The sequence below is a fragment of the Solanum pennellii genome, chromosome 12 (assembly GCF_001406875.1).
Source record: "Solanum pennellii chromosome 12, SPENNV200".
In the NCBI taxonomy this organism is placed as follows: Eukaryota; Viridiplantae; Streptophyta; class Magnoliopsida; order Solanales; family Solanaceae; genus Solanum; species Solanum pennellii.
Genome location: NC_028648.1, coordinates 79,355,345 through 79,380,032, shown reverse-complemented (window position 1 = coordinate 79,380,032; position 24,688 = coordinate 79,355,345). Strand labels below are relative to the sequence as shown.

Below are 24,688 nucleotides of genomic sequence, written 5' to 3'. Positions count from 1 at the left end.
TCAAAGGGAATACATACAAAGAAAAATAAAAATAAAAAACATTTCTTCGGATACAAAATCTTTGTAAGTATTTTTTGTAACGAAAAAATCACTCAACTTTGATCAGGGGTTATACGGGAGGAGGTTACAAGGACAAAAAAGGTTTTCCAAAATTTTGTGTAAATTTCTAAAAGAAAATTGTCAATATAGAAAAAGAGAACAATTAGAATAACTCAAAATACCTAAAGGAAAAAAAATTAAAAAGAGTCTAAAAGTTCTCTTTTTTTTTCCTTTTTGACTCTAATTAACATCATTTGATTGTAACCGAAGCCATGGGAGTCGAGAAAAACATAGAAAATGAATTTGAAGAAGAAATTCATGAAGATGAAAATTCACCGATAGAACAAGTCAGGTGCGTTTGAATAGTATGATCATCTCATATGAAATATTAAATTGTTTGATGGCAAAGTTTCATTTTTTGTAATAAACTTCGAGTTCTGTATTTGTGTTTGGTATGGAGGAAAACATTTTTAAATTCTTTCATATTGGTCAAAAAAATTGTATTGCTTTTTAGAAATAAAGTTGTTTAATAATGAGGAAAAATAACTTCCTAATAGAAGTAGGAAAAACAATTTCACAAATGACATTCCAATATATATATATATATTGCTTGCATCCTCCACGCCCTCCAAGACACCAATCTTTCACCCTCAGCTCCAAACTCTCATATTATTTGTCTAGATTATACACAAATATTTTTAGAATAACAGTTTTTGCTAACATACCAAACATAAAAAAAGAAAATAAGTCAAAAACCAACTTTTAAAAAAAAAAAAAACATTTCCCATCATACCAAACACACCATTAATGACATTTTATAGCCACATAAAAATCATAAATTCCTATTATAGCCCTACAAATATGGTGGAATGTTTAAAACATGATTTTATTTTGTTGCTTCATAAATATCACAATTTCCTAGATAAATCATGTTCATAGAAAAATGGATAGAAAAAGAAAGTTCCTTATAGCTACTTATATTAACTTTATTTACTTAATTATATTATGTCTCGATAACCAGGTTGACAGTGTCAAATCAGGACGACACGAGTCTACCAGTATGGACATTTCGTATGTGGTTTCTCGGACTCCTATCGTGTTCAATTCTGGCATTTCTCAATACATTCTTCAGTTATCGGACACAACCATTGAGCATAAGTATGATAACTGTTCAAATCGCGGCGTTGCCAGTGGGAAAACTCATGGCTAAAGTGTTGCCAACAAGGAAATTTAAGATAGGATCATGGGAGTTTTCATTGAATCCAGGACCATTTAACATGAAAGAACATGTTTTGATTTCAATATTTGCAAATTGTGGTGCTGGGACAGCTTATGCTGTTTCAATTGTGACTATTATTAAGGCATTTTATTTGAGGAATATATCATTTGTGGCTGGTTGGGTACTTGTTGTTACCACTCAGGTAATTTTCATCCTTAATAGTTCTATAGGTGAGAATTGTCAAAAACGTATTAAAGGACCAATGTGAGACTTCTCACGAGTCACGCCCAAGGCTGGACATCTGGTGTGTGTGGATAAGAGGGTTCAATGTCATAAATGAGAATTAGGAAGGATTCAGCTCTGATACTATTTTAAAGAAATAGATCTTAAGCTTGACTCATTCCCAAAAGATAGTTTAAGAGGTGGGATTGTCCATCTCATGTTAAAAGAGACCACTGATTACTTAAAGGGATGATTTTGAGACTCTTCACACGTGTGTCTATACATGCATTACACTTTTATTTTCCGACTTGCATTATTACAAACAGACTAAGAAAGAGAATTTCGCATGATTTATATGTTGCATGGGATATTGAACACACGAAACAAAGTCTAGTATTTGAGTTGGAAAGTTTCACACTTCACGAAGTGTTGACTCTACTAATCAACTAGAGTTGGGACGAAAGCCTACATGCGAATTCTTGAAACCCGTGTAGGCTTTTGGTCCAACTCTAATAACTATTAAGGTAATAGGAATGTCCACGTGGCAAGGGGTAAAGTCGTGCTTATCCTTGTATTATAATCAGAGACTAAGATTAAGTTCTTTTATAATTTTTAAGAGTTTTTTAAAAAAATTCTTTTACATGTAAGAAAAATATTTATTTAAAAAAAAATTACACTTCATACCTATTAACCTAACATGGTGTATTTGATCAGGTTTTGGGGTATGGATGGGCTGGGATAATGAGAAAGTATGTTGTAGACCCTGCAGAAATGTGGTGGCCTGGTTGTATGGTTGTAGTCTCTCTATTCAGGTAATTATTTGACGCGCGATACTACTTAGGTACCTGATTAATTCAAATTCATATCACGTTAACTTACTCATGAAATTCTCTTTAACAGGGCACTACATGAAAAAGACGCGGATGGTAAAAGCGCAAGAGGAAAATTCTTCTTAGTAGTTCTAGCTTGTAGCTTTATTTGGTACATAGTACCTGGATTTCTCTTCCCAACATTATCAAACATTTCATTACTTTGCCTTTTTTATCCAAAATCAGTGCTAGCACATCAAATAGGGTCAGGAATGAAAGGGCTTGGGATATTATCATTTACATTTGATTGGTCAGTTGTGGCATCATATCTTGGAAGTCCATTGGTATGTCCATTATTTGCAATAGTAAATGTTATAGTAGGGTATGTTTTTGTGGTATATATAATGATACCAATATCATATTGGGGGTATGATATTTACAATGCAAAGACATTTCCAATATTGTCTTCACATTTGTTTAATGCACAAGGACAAAAGTATGATATTCACAGAATTGTTAATGATAAATTTGAGTTGGATCAAGTGGCTTATGGGAAACAAGGAAGGATTAATATAAGCACTTTTTTTGCACTTTCTTATGGATTGAATTTTGCTGCTGTTGTTGCTACTCTCACTCAAGTTGGTCTCTTCAATGGAAAGTAAGTCTTCTTCTTTTTTGTTTTATAATAATAATAGTTTGATCTGTCGAGCTGTTAGAAACGACTTTTTAGTTATATTAATAGTTTATTATGTCGAGCTGCTGAAAAGTTTTTTTTTTTTTGATCATAATAGTTTGTTCTGTCGAGCTGTTGAAAAGTCCTTTTTTTATAAATAGTTTGTTTTGTCAAGATGTTGAAAAGTCTTTTTTTATAATAACAGTTGGTTTAGTTGAGCTGTTGAAACATCTTCTTTTTTTATAATAATAGTGTGTTCTGTCGAGCGATTGAAAATCTTCTTTTTTATATTAGTAGTTTATTCTGTCGAGCTGTTGAAAAGTCTTCTCTTTTATCATAATAGTTTGTTTTGTCAAGCTGTTGAAAAGTCAAGTGTTTATTTTGTGTTTTAACTAGCTTTTAGGGAGGGAAATAAGTATTTTTTAAAGTAATTATAGAATATAATAAGATTGTTTTTAGAAATGAAAAGAATCAATTGTATTTTTTCTATAAAAGCACTTTTAACTTCAAATTTTGTATCTAAATTATTCTTAGTCAAGCTGATTTTTTTTTATAAACAGGATTAGTGACAGATTTTATTGTTTAGCTATCAATTTATTTGTTGCTAACTTTTTGTTTTTTAATAAACACAAATTGTTGCTCTAATTGGAAAAAATATTTTCAAATGGATTATTTAAACACAATTGTTACTTTGCAAATGTACTTTTTTTTTAAAACAAAATATTTCATTTTTATTCGTCACTTTGAACATAGCAAGGAAAAAAAATCACGTTTTATCCTTAGCATGCATTAATTACTTTTTCTCCAAATTATTTTTTAAGACCTATTACTAAACATCGATTAAATACGAATATGATGATAAAATACTCATATCATTCATTATTTCTTTACGGACGTACTGAATGTTTTGATTTTCCACCTAATGCCCGATATCTACACTGAAACCTAATTATTTCATTCGAATTGGCACCGAAAAGTCCCACATACTGATTGTTATTTGTTAATTTGTTTAGGGAAATAATTTCTAGATTTCGAGCTTCAAATAAATCAGGAAAATCTGATGATATCCACACAAAACTTATGAAAAAATATCCAGACATTCCTGGCTGGTGGTTTCATGGAATGCTTGTAGTTTCATTGGTTTTATCACTTATACTTTGCACTGTGTGGGTTGATCAAGTTCAACTTCCATGGTGGGGTCTTATTTTGGCTGCTGCCATTGCCTTGATTTTCACTCTCCCTATAAGCATCATCACAGCCACAACAAACATGGTAAGTAATTAATACTCTTCCGATTCCGTTTCAATTTATTTGTCTGATTTTGACTTCACGTAGAGTATAATTATGTTAATAGTATATAGTAGATGTTGAATTCCTGGTCTTTGGACTAATTCATATTTTAAACCACCTTAGTGAAAATCCTGACTTCGTCACTGATTTTGAGTACTTGACACGTGATTTAAGATATAAAGAAAAAATTTGAATATTGTATCTTAAATTAAATATACTACCTAGATTAATATTGTACCGAAATGTTATTTATTTTTTTGATTTTAAACATGTCAAGTGGAGAGAAAAATAACATAATTTTTTTAATGAATAAAAAAATAAGATAGACAAATTGAAACAAAGAATAAATATAACTAGATTGTCATTTTCTATTATTGTCTTTAATATTTTGTGAGACTATAAGTAATAATAATAATGTGAATGTTCTCATTTAGTTAGATCCAATTGTTTGTTTGCTTGATTAAGTTTTCTAGACTAAACAAACATGGTAATTATTAGATTGTATATTATAATAGCAACATACTCTGTGTAATTTTAATTTAATTTTCAATTTTTTGGTGCATTGAATATTTTTAAACTAAACAAATTTTTGCTTTTGATGACAGACACCAGGATTAAATGTGATGACAGAATATATTATTGGTCTAATAATTCCAGGGAGACCAATAGCCAATGTTTGTTTTAAAACATTTGGATATATAAGTATGGCACAAGCTGTTTCATTTTTAGCTGATTTTAAGCTAGGACATTATATGAAGATTCCTCCAAGATCAATGTTCATTGTTCAGGTATTATATTATATTATATTAATTAATTAATTAAATTATTCGTTTTTGTCCTCGTTTATAAAGACAGAATTCATAGATAGACACTTTAATTTGACTTCCATTAGCATGCATGAAGTTGAACTCCTCCACTTTCATTATGACCTATATTTAGATATCTTAACTCGTCTCCGGTGACTGAAATTGATTATGAAGTAATATATGCACTAGTTCGAATGTTCTTTTTTTTGGCATAATACGTTAATATGTCTTTTAATTTGGGCTCATTTCATATTTATGTCTTTCAACTTTGGGTGTGCACAAGTAGCTAGACACTTAAACTAACATAAAGTTGAACAAATAGACTCACATGTCTTAAGCGGCATCCTACGTGACAATTTGTTCCCTATGTGGTCTCCTACGTGTATTAAGCCACATAAGACTTTATATGTTTACTTGTTCAACTTTATACAAGTTTAAGTGTCAGCTTGTGCTCACACAAAATTTGAGGGCATAAACGTGAAATGATGTCAAGTTAAAGGACACATTTATATATTGCGACATTATAAATGTCTCTAAACCTTTGACATTAATGTGAATAAAGATTTTAGCTCTCTTTGTTAATATGCATATTTATTGCCGCTAAAAGCTATTTTTGCTATAGTATATGCCTGATCATCCCTTCATAAGTTTGTTAGCAAACTAGTTGTTGCTATAATGTACTTTTGATTATCTTCTTAAACTTGAAGTAAATTGAACAAGTATACACATGTGTCTTACCTGGCATAATACATGTGGAACACAACATTGCCATGTAGGGTGTCATGTAGAACGGATGTGTCTAATTGATCAACTTGATACAAATTTAAGTGTATACTTGTGCACACCCAAAGTTAAAGGTCAAAGATGCCAGCTGACGCCAAGTTAATGGTTATGTCTCCGTAATTATTTTATTGTAGTACTTTACATGATATTCAATAAGCTGATTTTTTTGTTGTTGTTGAAACAGTTGCTTGGAACATTGATTGCTGGTACAATAAACATGACTGTAGCATGGTGGCTACTTACAAACATTGATAATATATGCCAAGATGCATTACTCCCAATAAATAGTCCATGGACATGTCCAGGAAGTCGCGTCTTTTTCGATGCATCGGTTATCTGGGGTTTAGTAGGACCTAAAAGAATGTTTGGTGATCTTGGAAACTATGGTGCACTAAATTGGTTCTTTCTTGGTGGTTTATGTGCACCAATTATAGTATGGTTGTTACATAAAGCATTCCCAAAACAAAGTTGGATTAAATTGATTAACATTCCAGTACTTTTAGGTGCAACTGCAAGTATGCCTCCAGCAACACCTTTGAACTTCAATAGTTGGATTGTCTTTGGTATTATATTCAATTACTTCATTTTCAAATACCAAAAGAAGTGGTGGCAAAAGTATAATTATGTTCTCTCAGCTGCATTGGATGCTGGATTAGCATTTATGGGAGTTTTTATATATTTCTTCCTTGATAAAGTTAAACCTAATTGGTGGGGTACTGGAGGAGAATATTGTGGTTTGGCTAGTTGTCCTACTGCTAAAGGCATCGCGGTTCATGGATGTCCTTTGCATTGACGTGCTCGTTTTGGACTTGGTCATGCTTGATCATGAGTTGATCAAGGTCATGTGTGCAACGGTTTAATATGGTTGTTGATCAGGCCAACGATATGTATAGTTGTTGATGAAGGATGTCTTTTGAGCTGGTCAGACTCATGTGTGACGGTGTATATATATATATATATAGTTGTTGAAGAATGTCCTTTTTGTGTTGATTTCACTATAACAGTAATCGTGTTCTTCTCAAACTTGCACGTCCCTCTTTGAGTTGATCAGTTCATGCGCGACAATATCATTGAAGAATTCACCATTGTTATTATTTGTCGCGCTCTTAAAAGCATGTTTGTACAAAATTACCTTCTTATAGGAAGTTAACCCCTAACTTATGTCATTGTAGATTCTTAAGTAACCTTAACTTGTGTAAATATTTCTCACACTAAGGTGATCCTCCACACAATGTAATTGTTTTTTTTAAGATTCTTTGAAGTTCAGTTTGATGTATGGACTTGATCATTCAATGAGTAATTAATTATTATTTTTTTGTGGTATTGGTGATCTTTTCTTGCTTGCTTTGTATATTTTTCCTTTTCTTGTAGTATTCAATGTCCTAATTCATTTTCTGATGTCTTTTTGTTTTTGTTATTAACATGTACTTATAAGGTTAGTCAAAAAACAGAAACAGAAAGAAGATGAAGTAGACAGAAAATAAAGTAATCCGAGTTCACAGATATTACTGTGTCTCCTTAAGAAATTTAACACCCCTCACTGTAACCGAGGTTATGGATTAATTTCTCTCAAGATAAAATGGATTAATCCTGTTAAAGAAATAGCGGTACCTCAAACTTCTTTAACATCAGCGAACTTAAGAACAGTAACAAGTCACACAGACTCGATCGATCGATATTTTTATTTTGAGAGAAAATATATATATTCAGAGAAGGAAAAATTTTTCGGTATTTGAAAAACGAAAAAATGACTTCCTTTTATAGCCATTTTCAGCAAGAAACGTGTCTGTTCAGATCCATTTTATCCAGAAAGTTGCGCTTTTTGGGAAAAATAACAACTTTTTGGAAAATGTGTCTGTTGGGAAAGTAACGGCTTTCGGAAAGTAACGACTTTTCGGAACGTTACCGTTATACGCGAATTGAATCTGTTAATTAACTAACGTCCTGAATTAATTTATAAGAGATAAGAGTAACAGGATTTATTTGATCAACAAAAATTGATTAAATAAATTTTGTCCAAAAAGTTTATCAATCAAATCCAAGTGACGACGACGGAGCGAGAGGACACCTTCTTCTTAGCTCTTTAAGAAGTAAAGGTAGTGTTTCCTTATATAAGGACAACAATTTCCCTTTCTTTTGCCGATATGGGAGAAATGATTTTTCATTTGCACTCTGCAAATGACTTTTCATTTTCCCTCCAAATTGGTTCCCTCACTTTTCCATATTCTCTCTTTTCTTTTCCCATTCACACTTTGCTAAACCCAACAATTGTGAATCAGTTTCATTAATCGTTGAAGTTAAATTAAATCTTAGATCAACTCAACAGGTTCTAGACTAGTTTTAACAGTGTTGTCAAAAGCAAAAAGCGCAAAAAAAACTTAAGGTCCGATGGGGGTTTAAGCACAAGCTCAAATGAAAAATTAAACACAAAGGGAGAAACTAATACAAATATAGATGTTAAGTGCAAGACTAATAATTATAGACATGAATGACAAATATATGGACAAATTAGTGTTTCCCCTTCAGAAGAAGCTCATTGACAAAGAAAAGAATGTTTTAGAACATTGATGACAACACTAATAGCGCACATTACGTGCATCTTCTCCACTAATGCAGTGACAGCCTGAAGTATTTCAGTATGACAAGAGTCAAGGATCCCGATAATTGGAGTTTATTTGTTGCTTTCAAATTATATGAACGTGAAAATTACCTCAATTTTGTAGTTCCTGGCATTTCATAGTGTTGTAGTTGTGGTTGGCTTAACTGGAGATGAAGAGGTGCGAGAGGGTCCTCTTTGACGCTTAGACTGCTTGAACTCATGGCCATTTTGCTCACTGCATTTGCATCTCTATTTCCATAAACCTGATTTTCGAAAAGGACATGTAGAATATTTTTTGAAGCAGAATGACTGAGGTTCTGTTTTGATTTTTTAGAAGGAAATTATTAACTACTAGCATGGGCGAAATCTTTACTAGTGATATATACCAATACCTTCTTATACAATTCCATATTTTCTCGACGAACAATGTCTAGTTTTTTATGAAGATCCTTGTTTTCTTGATGGCTGAAATTTCTCTGCAAAGAAACAGATGAAGTTGGCTTGTTAACTTATTTTTTTAGGATAAATGACAACAAGTGTGTTGCAGTTAGGGGTTGACCTTTCGGTTTAGTTCTTGTACCTCGTTAATCAGAATTTGGTCCTACAGAAATCAGAGGTTGTCAGTGCTATTTATACAAATAATTTAGCATATTTGGAGGTGAAAGCTCATACCTTTTTCACACGGACACCACGCAGACTTGTTTCAAGTTGCTTTTCCAAGTTCTGTAAATCTTTGACATTCAGTCCTGATAGCTCTTCACCCATCATTTTTCTGCCAGAGAAGCAATCTTTTAAGCCAATTTAGGCCTTTAATATAAATCCACAGGTAAAATGACTATGACTGCAAGCATATGTTTTGCCTCTAAAAGTAACTAAAACGACTTAGGAAAAAAAAACGGATCCATAAACATCAAATCCTAGCCTCCACCTTTGTTGTTAGTCATATTGCATCAAAGATATTGTATCTTCTTCTGAATATAACAACTCCATTTTAGAATATCACTCGTATACTTGCATGTTATGAGAGTCTCCATGATCATAGCAGAGACCTAAGTCACTTTCTTGTCGTGCTGTCTATTCTGGGCACGTATGATGCCAGAAAATTTTTAGCCATTTTTCAATATTCTGTCTGTTGCCTTTGGTTTTAGTCCTATTGGTAGTTTAATGTCATTCACTCAGAACTTGAATAATTATGCTAGTTGGGGTGAAAGAGCTTACCGATGATTCCTTTGCAAGTTCTCTAGTTGTTGCCTCAGCAGTGCAGCTTCCCTTTGCCAAAACTGCGACAAGAAGATATATTAGTAAATTCCAGTAGCTTGGATTTATCAATAAAAGAGAAATCAATAGAATGAGCCTTTCAGAAATGGTTTGATAAGATCGTTTCACATATCAAAAACCATAACAAGCCTTTCAATAATGGTTTGAAGACAATAATGAACTACTGTTGCTTTCTAGAATTAGCATCGATTAACCAAAACAGAAACATACTATTTCAAAAGCAAACCATAATTAACCTTTCAATATGTGTTGAAGAAAATAATGAGCTACTGTTGCTTTAAAATCATGTTTGAATTTTGTATGACAATTTACACTATTGGTTCCTCATCTAATACTTCCATTCACCTCGTGTAATACAACTTAAGATTCCAACCTCATCTGGTGGTGCAAGATAGAACCCCTGGCGGCTTGGAATGGATGACTGTAACTTTCACTGCACCGAGACAGCATGACAAAGTAAAGGCCTCTTACAGAAACTTTTTGGTTTGGTAAACTAGTGTTCGTTATTTAGTTTATAAAATTCCGTATATTAGCTTAAGATTGAGGTTGATATGTAGTTCTTTAATGTTGTATTGAAGACAACATTGACAAACCCATTCCCTCTCTAGTGAGTTAATATTCTCAATGTATGAATTCCAAGTAATATGTGCATAGTTCTTACTGTCAACATTTATTATGCATGAAGATGTTCAGTTTGAGAAAAGGGGAGTCTTTCAGTTTATGTTTTTGCCCGTGCTAGCTCCTACATCACCATTATCCCTGTCTCTAAATGCTGGCACTTCTACTCATTAGTTTATTGGCATTTGGGTATTAGACATAGGATTGGCATGCATCCGGGTGTGTATCGTGAGAGCTTGGATTTCCTTCAACTAATCATTTTTGCATTTGCAGAAGTTATTGCAACTTCAGTGAGTTGAAAATAATTGGCAATCGAGTAAAATGATGGTACGACATATTTTGGGAATACGGTCTAGAGGATTTTATCTCTTGAGTTCAGATGTAGCTCTAGACGACAAGTCAAGTGTGACCATCTTCACAAAAAAAGAGTCTAGCTGTGCAATTTGTATTTCTCGAAGGTAACGTTGGCAGGGGCTTAATTTTCCTGCATATCAAGAAAATGTGTAGCACATTGTTTTTATATTGCAGAAGACCTAACTGCATCTCGTACCCATGGTGTTGGCTTAAGCTGAATCACTTAGATTCCTGTAATATAGCAAACCTTTCTGCTTTTCTTGAACAGGAAATTATGACTTGGAACCCCAATTAGAACTTATTCCTTAGTTCCAACGAGATGCCCATACTTGAAACTGTTTACTGTTATAACTTGTAAGTATAATTGGTATATATCCTAAGAGCAGTAGATGCCATATGATGGTGGCATTAACATCTCAGCACAAATCTCAGCTATGTGATAAATCATGTCAGCACTGAGCAGGCATATTTGGGTTAAAAGACACCTGATTAAGAGGGTTCAAGAGCTGCTTCTGTGATCAATCTATACCAGAAAATACAGACCAACCGTTTCCATTTCCATGCTCTAACTGAACTACTAAGGCACTCGGCCAGATATGCAACTTCTGAAAGTGTGAAGGTCCAAAGTTTCTATTCTTTTCCCTCTAATCACATAATCTTCACCTATGTTCTGACCTTCACCACTGAATACTGCTCGGTAAAGCAAAACAAACTATTTTTTAAGGAAGTTTTTATCCCTTTGCTTCTTCTCATAATCTAAAGAACAGATCTTCTGACCCTGAAACAATTGCAAAGAAGGATTTAGAATCTCGAAATAGCAGATAGATGATATGACTAGGCTAAGATTGTCTGTAGTCTTGTAAAGCTGGATACTGTTGTTTGAATCAAAGACCTTCAACCAGTGATATCCCAATTCCCAGAATGTCATTATGGTATTGCAAGAGTGGCCAAATTTGTAACAGCTCCATGTTATTGTCATCTTGGTATAAAGTTTGGTTACACCATTAAGGATATTGAGTGGACCTAATGGTCATAATCCGGTTATTGTCATCCTGACTTTTTTTACTTACCAGTTCATAGATGTTACAAGTCTTTTTCGGATGTGGTTTTTGGAAGTTGTTTCAGGTCCCATGACGAAATAAAGTGGACTTGATTAAGTAAACCTGTAAAAATTTCTTCCCTGGTGAGCCATTAAGATGAAACAATTTTCCAGAGACTTTGTTTGTGTTATTAAAAAATCTTCCCTCTTGGCCCACCATCTTTATAGCTGTCAACTCTGAATATATTTTTACATTTGCTGTATCTTAACTAACAAGTTCTTTTTTGTCCTAGTTATTCTTGGCCACAAAGCTAACCCTTTGTTAGTTGTATTGGCCTTCATCATAGGTTCCATCATTAGATGATTCCTCCTTTTCTCCATAATTGAAGGATCAAATGGGGATGGTATAACAGATATCTGCTAATGAGAATTTCCATTCTCTCCGCCCACTTTGTTTGTGGAATCAACTGTTGACACATCCTTTCATGCATGCGCATGTTCTTGTCATCATATATTAGAACCATAATTATTGGAATTCTGACCCCAAATTCGCCTTAGGAACAGGTTTGTTCTATATGTTCCTTTGAGAAATTACAGCAGTTACGTTTTGTGAAGTAAATAAATAATAACACAATATTTTATTGCGGAAAACCCCAACTCACAAGGGTAAAAACCACGACCTACACCTCTGTAGAATTTAACTCCACTTTATTAAATTTCAAGTCTCAACAAAAGATTACAAAGCTATCTAACCTAAGGAATTATAAACTCTAATTCCTAGAGGAATTATAAACTCTAATTCCTAGCTAAGAAATTATAAACTCTAATTTCTAGCTACCCAAAGACACAAAAACCCCCGGTTTTATATCTTCCAATGTTCTTCAAGTTCTACAACTTGTCGAACAACTCCTACTCACAAAACTCAGATTGTAAACAAGACTCTTGGATACAATCTTACAATTTTTCCTCACAAATTGCTACACTCCCAATAAATCTAAAAACTCTTTCAAACTTCTTGATCGTGTTTTGATTTCTCTCTATGTAAGTGCGCAATTTTTTTGATGCAAATAGCTCCCTATTTGTAGATCAGAACTTCAACAAATCCTTGTATAATTCAACTTGTATTTGCCTTATACAAATCCTTATTGACTTCTACTTGGACTTCTTTTCTACAGAATTTCCTTAAATAAATAAGAAAGCACAATTTCCTTAAATAGGAATTAGTTTTCCTACTTTCACTTGGCTTTGAACTCCTTTATAAAAGGAAACTTTTTGTACTTGTTGCTTGTCGAAAAAATAATAATTCCACAGCTTTATAACTTCTAATTCATGTGGTTGACGTTCTCCTTATCCAAGTCGGATTCGTTCTGTAAGGAACACGTCTGTACAACCTGTTTCTTTCATCTGTTTCTGTATTTGTCAATTATCAAAATCTTTATCATTCTAACAAAAATCCAACAACCCTGGGGGCAAGTTCATGGAATTGATCTGGTTCACAGGTACAACTAAGAGAAGTAGAATTGGAATATCATGCAACTTCTGGCATCCGATTTCCGTTGAATTGGGATCCAAGTTCATGGAATCGATTCATTTTGATTAATTTTGCAAGTATAGGTTGTCCTCAAGAATTATTGTATCATACTACTAGTCTGCTGGCAGCTTTACTACTGTCTAGAGATTCTAGGACTTACTGTCCTCCTGACTTCACGACCTACGTGTTTGCTTGTGCTTGTTACTAACTGTTCTGAGCATCTTAAACTTAGATGCTATAAATGTAGAAAAAAATCCGGATGTAGGTAGACAGAATAAAGTTGGCACTCAAACAAGCAAAGGCTTGTATAGTAAAGACACCAATAAGATGTATGCATGGTAATAGTGTACGAAACAAACAAGAAGAATACTACAAATGCATGAAAGAATGTGCTGTGAAGTCCTGATTCTTTTACGCCGTCAAAAAGTAGCTTGATACAAGTATAACGTGTTGTAAGGTCCTATACTCTTCCTCTGCAAGTCGTCGACTAGTGTTGTATTCTCTTAAGAAGTCAAATAATCTAAAAGATATGAAGTATTTTGGAGTCTTGGAGAAAATTAACAATTGCAGAGTCCTATTCTTCAGCATTACAGTCTGTCTGTAGTTTCCCCTAGCAAATCAAATTATGATTCTGGTTTTTCTTTTGAGCTCGTATCTGTCTTCCAGTTTTAACATTAAAGAAAATTCCTTTTGGTATTTCACAAACTATATACAATTCAGGGGAGAAAGTAAGTAACCAAGAAACTATTGTGCATTTTCTCCTTTGACTAGGTGACTGTAAATTAGCTAGCAAAACTAACCTTGACCTCAGAAGTTGGATCTCCCAATTTATAAGTGTTGTCCTCCTTTGCTTTGTTGTATCTTTCAATCACTGATTTCATGCTGTCAAAATACTAAAACTGTTCAGATTTTTCTAATGTACATACTGAAAGGTAGTCATTTGCATTGACCATCGCAGTGTCATAAAGTTGTTATAAACGAGCAGTAGTTCATAATGTTGAGAAATCTCAAGTTATGGTTGAATATTTGGTTGTATAAGTACTTCTAGCAATACTTTTTTGCAGAGAACCTATGTTTATTGCCAGCCTTACACCTTTCTCGAGGGCTAAATGGCAAGACAAACGCTGCACCATTGTCGAAGGAGAAACCCTAACCACTAAGCAAGTATGTGATCCAGTGTCATCATCGGACATGAATAAAGCATAAATGTAGTGTAAAAACACAGAACAACATACAACTCTAGAAATGTAAAATGTGTAATCAGCATGTATAGCATTTGCACTGCATTGTATACGCGTGTAATAGAAACACACAAGTTCAGCCTATTGCACTGCATTGTATCAGAGCCATCATGGATCAAGATTCTCAAATCTTTTCTAGTTGCTTTTCAGATAAAAGTTCGGGTTCCTTGGATCACCTCCAAGGAGTGACCACTTAGCATCACCGCCACCATAGGAAGGAGTTGAGTGTGCAACAAGTGACCTTCATGCGGACACCTGCCTCAAACATGTTCTATCCTACTTGACATAATACAGGTAAGACACGAATTGCCACATAAGACGCATGTATTTATTTGTTCAATTTTTTATGCAAGTTAAATGCCTACTTGTTCGGAGAGCGTAGATGTCCGTTGAGACCAGTTAAAAGGACATCTTATGTATTATGTGTTATTAAATCTTGGCCAGGTTTGCTGTTTTGGTGTTACCTTGCACATTCTGGCCCATTAGTGGTGGTGCTTTGATCAACATGCCAAGTTGTTGAGTAGGAGTGACTTGAACCAGCTTTGATTAATCTCTTTGGTCATGTCTGGTTTAGAACTCAGTTGTTGTTGTATCTGTTTGGGTCTTAATAGTGTGTTCAGGAGCTGCCTAAAAGAGTTAAATTTAACTTGAATCTCTGTTGGGCTTCCAAACATTTAGGGGTTGTTTGTTTGGGAATAAGTTATTCTAGGATAAAAGTTATCCGATTATGTATATGGGATATTTTATCACATCACACTACAATATAAATGGTGGGGGATAAATATCCAATGTCTACTTAAGATCTCCGAGCAAGAGCGGCTCAAGCGTATTAGTGGTCTAAAGCAAAAATCAAACAAGGACTCAAATTTAAATTGTTAATAACTATTATATAATTTGTTTCTTCTAGTTTTCATATGATAATTTAACCATTCTTATTTTAAATTATTTTTATTGAATATTGTACTCCAAATATGTCAAATTTCTTCTAATAATATCTTCATTTTTCATGAAATTTTACTTTTTCTACAAATAGTATCCAATATTTGTTAAAAAATAATAACTTATAACCTATTATTATAAATAAAAAAAATGAGGCCTCTTAAATTTTGGGGACCTAAGACACATGTCTTTTTTTTAACACCGTCGAGTCACCCCTGCCTTCAAGTCTCCAACCAAACACATAGAAGATAAAGTAACACTGCATTTTATCCCTGGATTATTATTCCTTATATTTCACATCAAACGTCTCCTAAAAGATTTCTTTATACATTGTGCTTGCCAACTCACAACTACTCTGTCTGTTCCTAAATAAGTGATGTTTTAATCTTTTAGTTTTATTCCTAAATAAGTTATTTATTTATTTATTTTTGTTATTATTCCTAAATAAGTTACATTATCAAAAAGGATAAATGATATTCTTCCAATTATTCCATAATTTAAATAAAGAGAGTTTTACATCTACTAAAGAGCTATTATCTTCGAAAATATCGTACTAGATGGGAAAATATTTAGAGCATTATTTATATGTTTTGTGTTATATAGATTAAACATAAAATTGAAATTTCTTTTTACAAAATTCCAAGAAAATCTGAGATTATTTGACTAGCTAAAGTTATTTTATCTGTGTATGTAATAGTATATCCTTTAAATTGTAATAAAATAACTTGATTACTTTTGTTTAAGGAGTTGAGAGTGATTTAATAATTTATTTTATTTGAATGTGAATGATTTTTGTTTAAATCATGCTAGAGTATAAACAAGTGTGTATTATTTGTTGAAAGTTTATAAACAGATGTAAATTTAAAATGCATAAATATTTGTCCTTTTATTTCGAATATTTTAACTGTGATTTGATATTAATGCTTACTAGTCTATATTTAATGCCTAATGCATTAAATATTTTTTAAAATAGTTTCACCTTGAGTTTGAGAAAAAAGAATTTATAACAAGAAAATTATCCTTTGGATGTGCTATAAAATCTTTACTCTAATACACTATTAACATTTTAAGCAGAAGATTATAGAGTAAAATCCTTCTAAATTAATATTATCGGAATCATAAAATATTATTATTTTACCGAATTATTATTTGATCAATAAAGTAATATTTTTAAAAAACGTTTTCGAGATTCAATAAAGATTAATTTTGATTACATCAAAATCATTATATCTTACTAATTTATGTATCATATTTATTGAATTAATATAAAAAATAAATTCATCATACATAAAGTACAATGTATGATATATATTCATATATTGTAATTTTTTTTTATCAAATGATTCTTTGTTTATCCATTGTAATTAATAAATCTTTGTAATGTACCTTATTTCTTAATAATTAAATATTATTTATTGTACTTTTACTAAAAACATTCAATGTATGATAGTGAGAGAATAAACTATATAAGTAACATAAGAAACTTTTTCAAACTGTATAAGTAATGATTTCTCATTTTAAAAGATGTCACAAAATCAACAATAATAAATCAAATATGTACGTAAAACATTATATAAGTATAAAGAGACCATTTCACCTACACTCAAAAATATTTGCAGTTATAGCTTGATGAAAATGTTCATTTAAAAGTTAGTCGAGGTACATTTTAAGCACATTCAAACAGTCATTTGAATATATTTAGACTAACTTACTAAAAGGAAATGTTATCAAGTGGTACAAACTAACAAAATTTTCAAACATGAAAAAGGTTGTTTAAGAGTAGTTTCTCTAATATTAAGATCATGTGAATATAATTGAAGAGTTAATTTTAGAGAATACGAGATATATAATGAAATTTGTATATTCTCAACAACATTTTTAAGCACAACTTTTCTCATGATTGTATTAAGAAATCAAGCTAAGAACACATGGTATCAAGTCATTTCGGAGAATGGTTCAATTGATATACAAGACATGAACATAAAATTGGAGTATGTGAAGGAAAAATAGACTAGTTCCTTATCTAAAAGGTGTTTCTCATATGAATGAAGTTGATTTGTTCTACAGGTTACAAACAAATTATTCTTTTGTTACGAAATAATTTGAAAAAATAAAGTAGGAGAAAGAAAGACTCACGGTTGTTATTTGTTGCAATGAGGATAAATTTGGCAAAAAAATTTATATCGATTAGTGAAAATTATGTAAAATCATGTTGCTTTAAGAATGTCAATATGAATAGCATGAATTGTCATTATCGTGCAAACAAAAGGTGTAGATGACAAATGCATTTTTAAAAATACATTCATTGATTTGAACGTAGACAAGTTTTACTTGTAGTAGATGATAGCCCACCACATTCAAGAAATATTAAAGAACTACAAAATATTGTAATTGTTTTTCTTGCCACCCAACATGACTTTACAAATTCAACCGGTCTTAGGATCAATTTGTTTTAATATCATATGATAAAATCTATTATAATAATACATTTTGAAAACTCTTATTATTTCAACTTTAAAAGAACGTTCCATCTTTGAGGTTATGTTGGGTGGCAAGAAAAGCAATTCAACATTTGGTAGTCTATTGATATTTTTTGAATGTGCCAATAATTATTTACCACAAGCAAAATTTGTCTACAATGTATTTTGTGGTCAAATCAACAAATATATTCATCAGAAAACACACTTATCGTCTATGTTCTTTGATATGCATGATAGTAATAATTCAAGTTGTACATGTTGCTTTGTTATTTTTCAATAATCCATATAGACATTTTTATCATATTTATCTTTATTGCAACAAAGGGATCCGAAATCACAGAGACACATTTATACTATACTAAGGTCCTATTACCCCTAAACTTATTTTATAAGTAATTTTCTATCCCTTTTCGGTCTACGTCGGCACTAATTTGAAAAAAAAGTCAACCAGCGTTTGGCCCACAAGATAGTGTCACGTAGACCAAAAAGGGATAGAAAATTATTGATAAAATAAGTTCAAGGGTAATAAAACCTTAGTATAGTATAATTTTTTTTTATAGACCCAAATTCCATCTCCATATCATGTATATCAATTGAACCTTTCTTTTTGGAATGACGAAATGAATGGATACCATGTCTTACCTTGAATTTTTCAAGATAGCCTGAGAAAAGTTGTGTTCAAGATCTTGTTAAGAATACAAAAAATTCATTGTATCTCTTACTTTCTCCTAAATTCTCTCCAATTATTTTCACACAGTCTTAGTGTTGGAGAAATTTCTCATAAACAACTTCCTCCATGTCTAAAAAGTTTGTTGACTTGTGTTGCTTGATATTCCTTTCTTTTTTTAAGTTAGCCAATAGATATTCAGTTAGTCATTTTGAGTGTGTTCTAAATTGTACCTTGACTAACTTAATTTCACACGAAAATTTTCATCAAGCCACAATTGCAATCTTTTTAACTACACGTGGAATGATCTCTTTTATACTCACATAATGCTTTACGTATTTGATATGTCATTGTTGATTTTGTAACACCTTTTAAAAGAAAAGCCATTGTTGGGTGTGATTTGGGGAAATTTTTTCTGTTACTTATATAATTTATTCTCTCACCATCATACATTGAATGTTTTTAATAAAAATTCAATGAATAATATTTAATTATTATGATGAAAAAATGGATATTACAATGATTTATTAATTACAGCGAATAAACAATTAATATCACAATAGATCATTTTTGATAAAAAGTTTTTACAATGAATCATACATTATACTTTATGTATAATGAATTTATTTTTTATATATTAATTCAATAAATATGATACATAAATTAGTAAGATACAATGATTTTGATGTATTCAAAATTTAACTTCATTAAATCTTGTAAAACATACTTTAAATTAATAAATATTAATTTATCGTTTAAATAATACACCTATAAAATAATAATATTTGATGATTCCGACAATATTAATTAGAAAGTTCTAATGTATATCAAAAGAGCATAGATGATTTTGTCTTTACCCATTATATAACAGCTATAAGTCTTAATCCAAAATACTACTTTTAGCATATTAAAGCTACACATAACTAGTAAATAGAAAACTTTGTAGTAAAATTAAACATATTCTTTTAAATGAACCTATTTGGATCATAAAATCTCGAGTTAATAATCTTCATCCTAGTAATTTCAATTAATTGAGAACTTCAATAACAAAAACAAACACATTACATTAAACTGAATATTAGTGCCAAATAAATTACTTCAAAATAGAAGAAGATACAAATTGTCTTCTTTCAATCCAACACATCAACTCTTAATAAAGTGTTTCAATTAGACATTTTCGATTCAAACTATGAATATTTTTTTTGGTTTATGCTCACTCATTCGTATATGATGTAGTTAAGTTAACTACATAAAATATCTCATCTCCTTTAATTATACGCTTGCGCCTCTATACGCCTTAAAACCTCAAGCATTTTCTACTTGAAGTTAATGTATACAGTTAAAAAAGATAATACATTTCATGTAGTTAACTTCACTAACTAATAGACGAATGAAAACAGACGCAAAAAGTTTTTTCCAGAAATTTGAATATAAATTGCAGTTCAGGCATCTGACAGGCAAAAAAAGTGTGAGAAATAGGGGGAAAAAACCTGGTGTTTGCATAATCATAGAGCTTGCTAGTACTGGAGAAGATGATGACTCCAACCTCCGCATCACACAAAATCGCCAGCTCCTTCGCCTTCTTCAACAATCCATTCCTCCTCTTCGAAAACGTCACTTGTCTGCTCGTTGAATTATCGATCCTCCTTATCAATATCTTTCCTCTCCCCATCGAACCCGATATCTATCTCTCTTTTTCTCTCTCTACATATATATATATATATATATATAAACACAATCAGAAATACACTTAAATGTGTGAATCGAGATTTATCTGTTAAAATTCACTCTAGAACTTAAATCCTGAACCTATAAAATTAAAATCCTAGATCCGCGCATCTGTACAGGAAAATGCCAGAAACTGATATTTTATACTTGATTTGATGCTAAAATCACAGAACAGTAGAAAATACTATTGTATTCTGATTCAAAAATTTTGAAATAGAGCTATAATGTACGAATTTAGGAGAGAAATCAATTAGCGTTTTGGAAATGAAGTTGATTTTGCAAATCTACGTGAGTTGTGAGTTCATGTAAACCGATAACTTTTAGCTTGAATCCATTAAAACTCACTGAAATTGCTGAAACTATTGAACTCAAAATTCAAACAAACGTTATGAGTTCATTGGTTAGTCGATAAACTTAAAATCCTAGATCCGTCTCGAACTGATACTATTTGAAAAACGGAGAAATTTACAGTTAATGTTCAGAAGAAAATGAAGACGAAAACTTACTTGTAATGATGAAGAAGACAAAAATGAGGGCTGCGGTTTCGTCGTTTCGGGTCAATCTTCTTCTGATTGAGGAAAAAAAAAGTGTGTGTAAAAGGGAAGAAGAGAAAACCGCTGATGGTTTTATATTGTGCAATGAAATGCCACGTGTACCAATGAAATGCTTGATTTCGTTAATTTGTTATAAAAAGTGGCGACGTCAATAGATCGCTGACGCGTGGTGGGGTATGTAGCATATTTTATTGTGCCCTGTACTATGAAGCATTTTTTATTTTTTTCGAGGAACAAAAAATTTTTAATTATTTAAAATAAAATTTATTTATTTTTAAACTAAGTAAAAAAAAAAGTGTGAGTCGCAATAATTGATGATTCAAAATATTTAAAGATATATAAAAAATTTATGATCAAAAAAGAAATTTGTTAAAATCTCAAAATCTGAAAAGTGTCATGTAAAATGAGACGAAGAGAATAACAATTTTCCTTTTATGTGAGATTCTAGATGACGAATTACCCCTCTTTGGTGGGTTGATTGATTCGTTTGATACACAAGATAAAGTAAGAATATTTCATTGTTATTTGTCAAGACAATATTTGATTTCATTTTCCTTTTCACATAAAAATTAACATATTTAATAAAATGTTTGGTGGCCAATTTTTCTTTTTCATCACATGTTATATGTATCAGAAATTTTATAGAAATACCTTTTTCACGAACATTGATCAAAACTTGAGTCGTTTCAGATTCTGTGGATATTTCACCTGGTATAAGTATATGTATCTCGAAGATTCAACAAGTTCTTCTAGTATAAAATTAGGAAGATGTTAACCGATAGAAAATGGGAGGATAAATTTATATGTATATGTATCTTCACACCTTCATAGAAAAGGGATCAAGAGTGATTTAAGTATTAAAGGTGAAATATTGTACCTCATGAAAATCTTTCAAGGCTATTCAATGTATAATGAATGGTGCAGATAATAAAAACGATATTTGAAATTAATTAAAGGATAATTATAATGACAGTTGGTATAATCATTAATGTCAACATAATATTTTATGGAAAAAGAAATATTTTGGACATAAAATAATATTCCGAGTGTAAATACAAAATAAAATAATTCCTTTTGGAGATAGATGCTTTTTTTATACATTTTTTTTTTGGACCCATTTAATCATAAAAATTATTCACTTTTTTAAAAAATTGACATCTAATCATTAAAAAAAGAATTAAATCCAGCTTAATGTTGTATTTTAAATGTGGCAACTCCTTCAACATTTAACAGTTTATATTTATGTAATGTAATAAAAAAAAACGTCTGAAAAATATTCAATTTTGGTTGAAATTGTTGTTATGAAATCAAATTTTATGAAGAATTGTTTATCACTACACTATTTAATCGGGTATTTTATATGTGCCCACGTGGATACGTTGCTATTCATAATTATGCAATATTTTTATGTCCACGTTAAACATATATATCTTTAAAATACACTGTTAAATAATGCAGAGGTAAAAATTCTTTTTCAAAATTTGATATTGTTACAACAATTTCGATCAAAATTCAAATATATTTTATACCATTTTTCTTAGAGATAATTTACTTTATGGAGAATGGGTATAAAAGTAAACATAGAATATCCCTCCACCTACCAGTACAACTGTACAATAATCATATGGTATAAATTATAAAGTATGATCCACATGCCAATAGGACACAAAAATAATGGCTTCTATTTTCGGATTTTAAGGTTACCACAAAAGGAAGTCGTGCACCGTCCCTTTTAAAAGTTCTAATTTTTATGACAAATTGTCTTTTTTTTTAATTTGTTCTCTTTGTCTACCCAATTTTCATTCTTTTCTTATTTTTTATTTTTCTCCAAATAAGAGTGGAAATAAAGTAAGAAATATCCACTATTATCCAAATATGGCTAGTGCTCTTTGTTTCCTTTGTTTACATGGTCTTGTTATTTAGTGGTCTGGTATGCGGTTGAATAGATTGATTTTAAAAAATATTTTATTTTTCAAGTGTATTGTAGTACTAGAGAACAATATAAGTAGAGTCATCAAAATGGACTTAGCCCACGAAACTGACTTAACATGTTATTAAGAATTAGAGTTTATAAAGCCGACCATTATAAATTTTTGGCCTTTGAGGCTTGGTCAGAGTCGATCAAAATTATTGATTTAAGGCTAATTATTTAGTGCGTCCAGATGAATGTATATCGGAATATGTAGACTCAAAATTATGTTTAATTTGTTCTAGATACACTCTATCCAAGTAGATTTCCATATATGTAGGATACATAGATAAATCATGTGGCCTCACCTCCATCCATCTCGATCGCCACTCTCTTATCTCGTTCGTGTATCTGGGATGCATCACACCAGTTCCATGTATATCGCGTATGATCACACTAGATTCTTTTCTATACTACTATTGTTTGTCATATTTGATTTAAAAATCTACTCATTTTCTTGGTGTTATAGAATTTTAGGTTTGAAAAAAAGGGGGTTAGGTCACTCCAACTTGCAATCCTTCTAAGCTTGGATTGGGTTGAGCATTTTCAAGTCATACCGAATGAAGGATCGAGCCGCCTTAGCCCATCAAATTTCTTGACTCGCAAGGCTTGGGACAGTAGGGCTAGGCTGACCCTTTTTTGATAACTCTAAATGTAAGAGAATGCTTGTGCATGTACATAATTTTTTAGGTAATTGAGATTTTTTCTTTTCCATCAGAAATCTCTATCTAATCTAGTTTTTGAGTTCATACATAATTAATTAAGTGTGTGATGTTTTACATGAACTATCATCAAATATTTATCAAATCACATCTTAATTATTGGTTATTTACTTTTTCTACTTGACAACGATAATATTAATCGAGGTAGAAAATGTAAACAATTGATATTTGAAGTGTAATTTGATTTATATTTGATCATAATTTAGGTACAAAACTCAGACATATAAAATTCAAACAAGTAGAATACTTGGGTTTTTTTATGTTTTAAGTATAATGAAATGACGTACTCTCTTTGACTCATTTATATGATTTACTTTTCTTTCTATAGATTTTACCTCAATGAAATAATTTATAGTCACATAAATATCTATTGTGTATTTTATCCCTATAAACTTTAAAACTCTTCTTTCTTTCTAATCTCTGTATCAAATCGAACTACGAAACTGGAGTGTATTTAGACAAATGTTTAGTTGGATGAGCCAAGCCCACGTGAACAAGATTTAGGGTGTGTTTGGTATGTAATAACAGGTAGTATTAAATAAATAGTATAAAATAATATTAGTATTTACTGTGTACTAATCCTAGTCCTTTTAGGATTAGTACTCCTTAATCTTAGTCCTGTTAGGATTAGTACTCCTTCCTATATCTCCTATATATATCTCCCATGTATTCCCTTAACACTTTAATAGGAGATATAGGAAGGAGTACTAATCCTAATAGGACTAGGATTAAGGAGTACTAATCCTAAAAGGACTAGGATTAGTACACAGTAAATACTAATATTATTTTATACTATTCAGTATCTGGCAATTACCCGTCCTGACATCCAGTTTGCTGTCAATTACCCGTCCTGACGCATCAACCACGTGAACATGATTACCATTGTCTAAAACGCATTCTCGGGTACATTTTTTGCACTCTTGGTCGTGGTTTACTCATTCGACCCGGGGACTTGGAGCTTCGGGGTTTCTCAGATTCAGATTGGGCGAATGATAAAAATGACAGAAAATCTACATCGGGGTTTCTCATTTTTTTGGAGCCGAACCTGATCTCCTGGTGTAGAAAAAAACAACCCAAGGTCTCTCGGTCCTCGACTGAAGCTGAATACCGCGCCCTTGCTCTTCTTGC

At 31.5% G+C, this 24,688-nt stretch overlaps 2 protein-coding genes across 2 annotated transcripts; one reads left to right on the top strand and one right to left on the bottom strand.

Moving 5' to 3' along the window:
* Positions 1 to 311: 311 nt before the first annotated feature.
* Positions 312 to 7,164, top strand: LOC107006006 (oligopeptide transporter 2-like). The gene is made up of 7 exons (XM_015204640.2): positions 312 to 391; positions 1,061 to 1,460; positions 2,195 to 2,292; positions 2,381 to 2,947; positions 3,976 to 4,234; positions 4,858 to 5,040; positions 6,026 to 7,164. The coding sequence occupies exons 1-7, from the start codon at positions 312 to 314 to the stop codon at positions 6,632 to 6,634; spliced, it is 2,196 nt and encodes a 731-aa protein (XP_015060126.1). The 3' UTR covers positions 6,635 to 7,164.
* A 1,156-nt stretch (positions 7,165 to 8,320) lies between these two features.
* On the bottom strand, positions 8,321 to 20,893 carry LOC107006045 (MADS-box transcription factor 23-like). The gene is made up of 9 exons (XM_015204687.2): positions 20,822 to 20,893; positions 20,078 to 20,291; positions 14,061 to 14,142; positions 9,659 to 9,720; positions 9,113 to 9,212; positions 9,000 to 9,041; positions 8,833 to 8,916; positions 8,552 to 8,703; positions 8,321 to 8,464 (listed from the first exon to the last, which is right to left on the bottom strand). Exons 2-9 carry the CDS (start codon positions 20,257 to 20,259, stop codon positions 8,449 to 8,451), a joined length of 720 nt encoding a protein of 239 aa, XP_015060173.1. The 5' UTR covers positions 20,260 to 20,291; positions 20,822 to 20,893; the 3' UTR covers positions 8,321 to 8,448.
* Between the last annotated feature and the right edge of the window lie 3,795 nt (positions 20,894 to 24,688).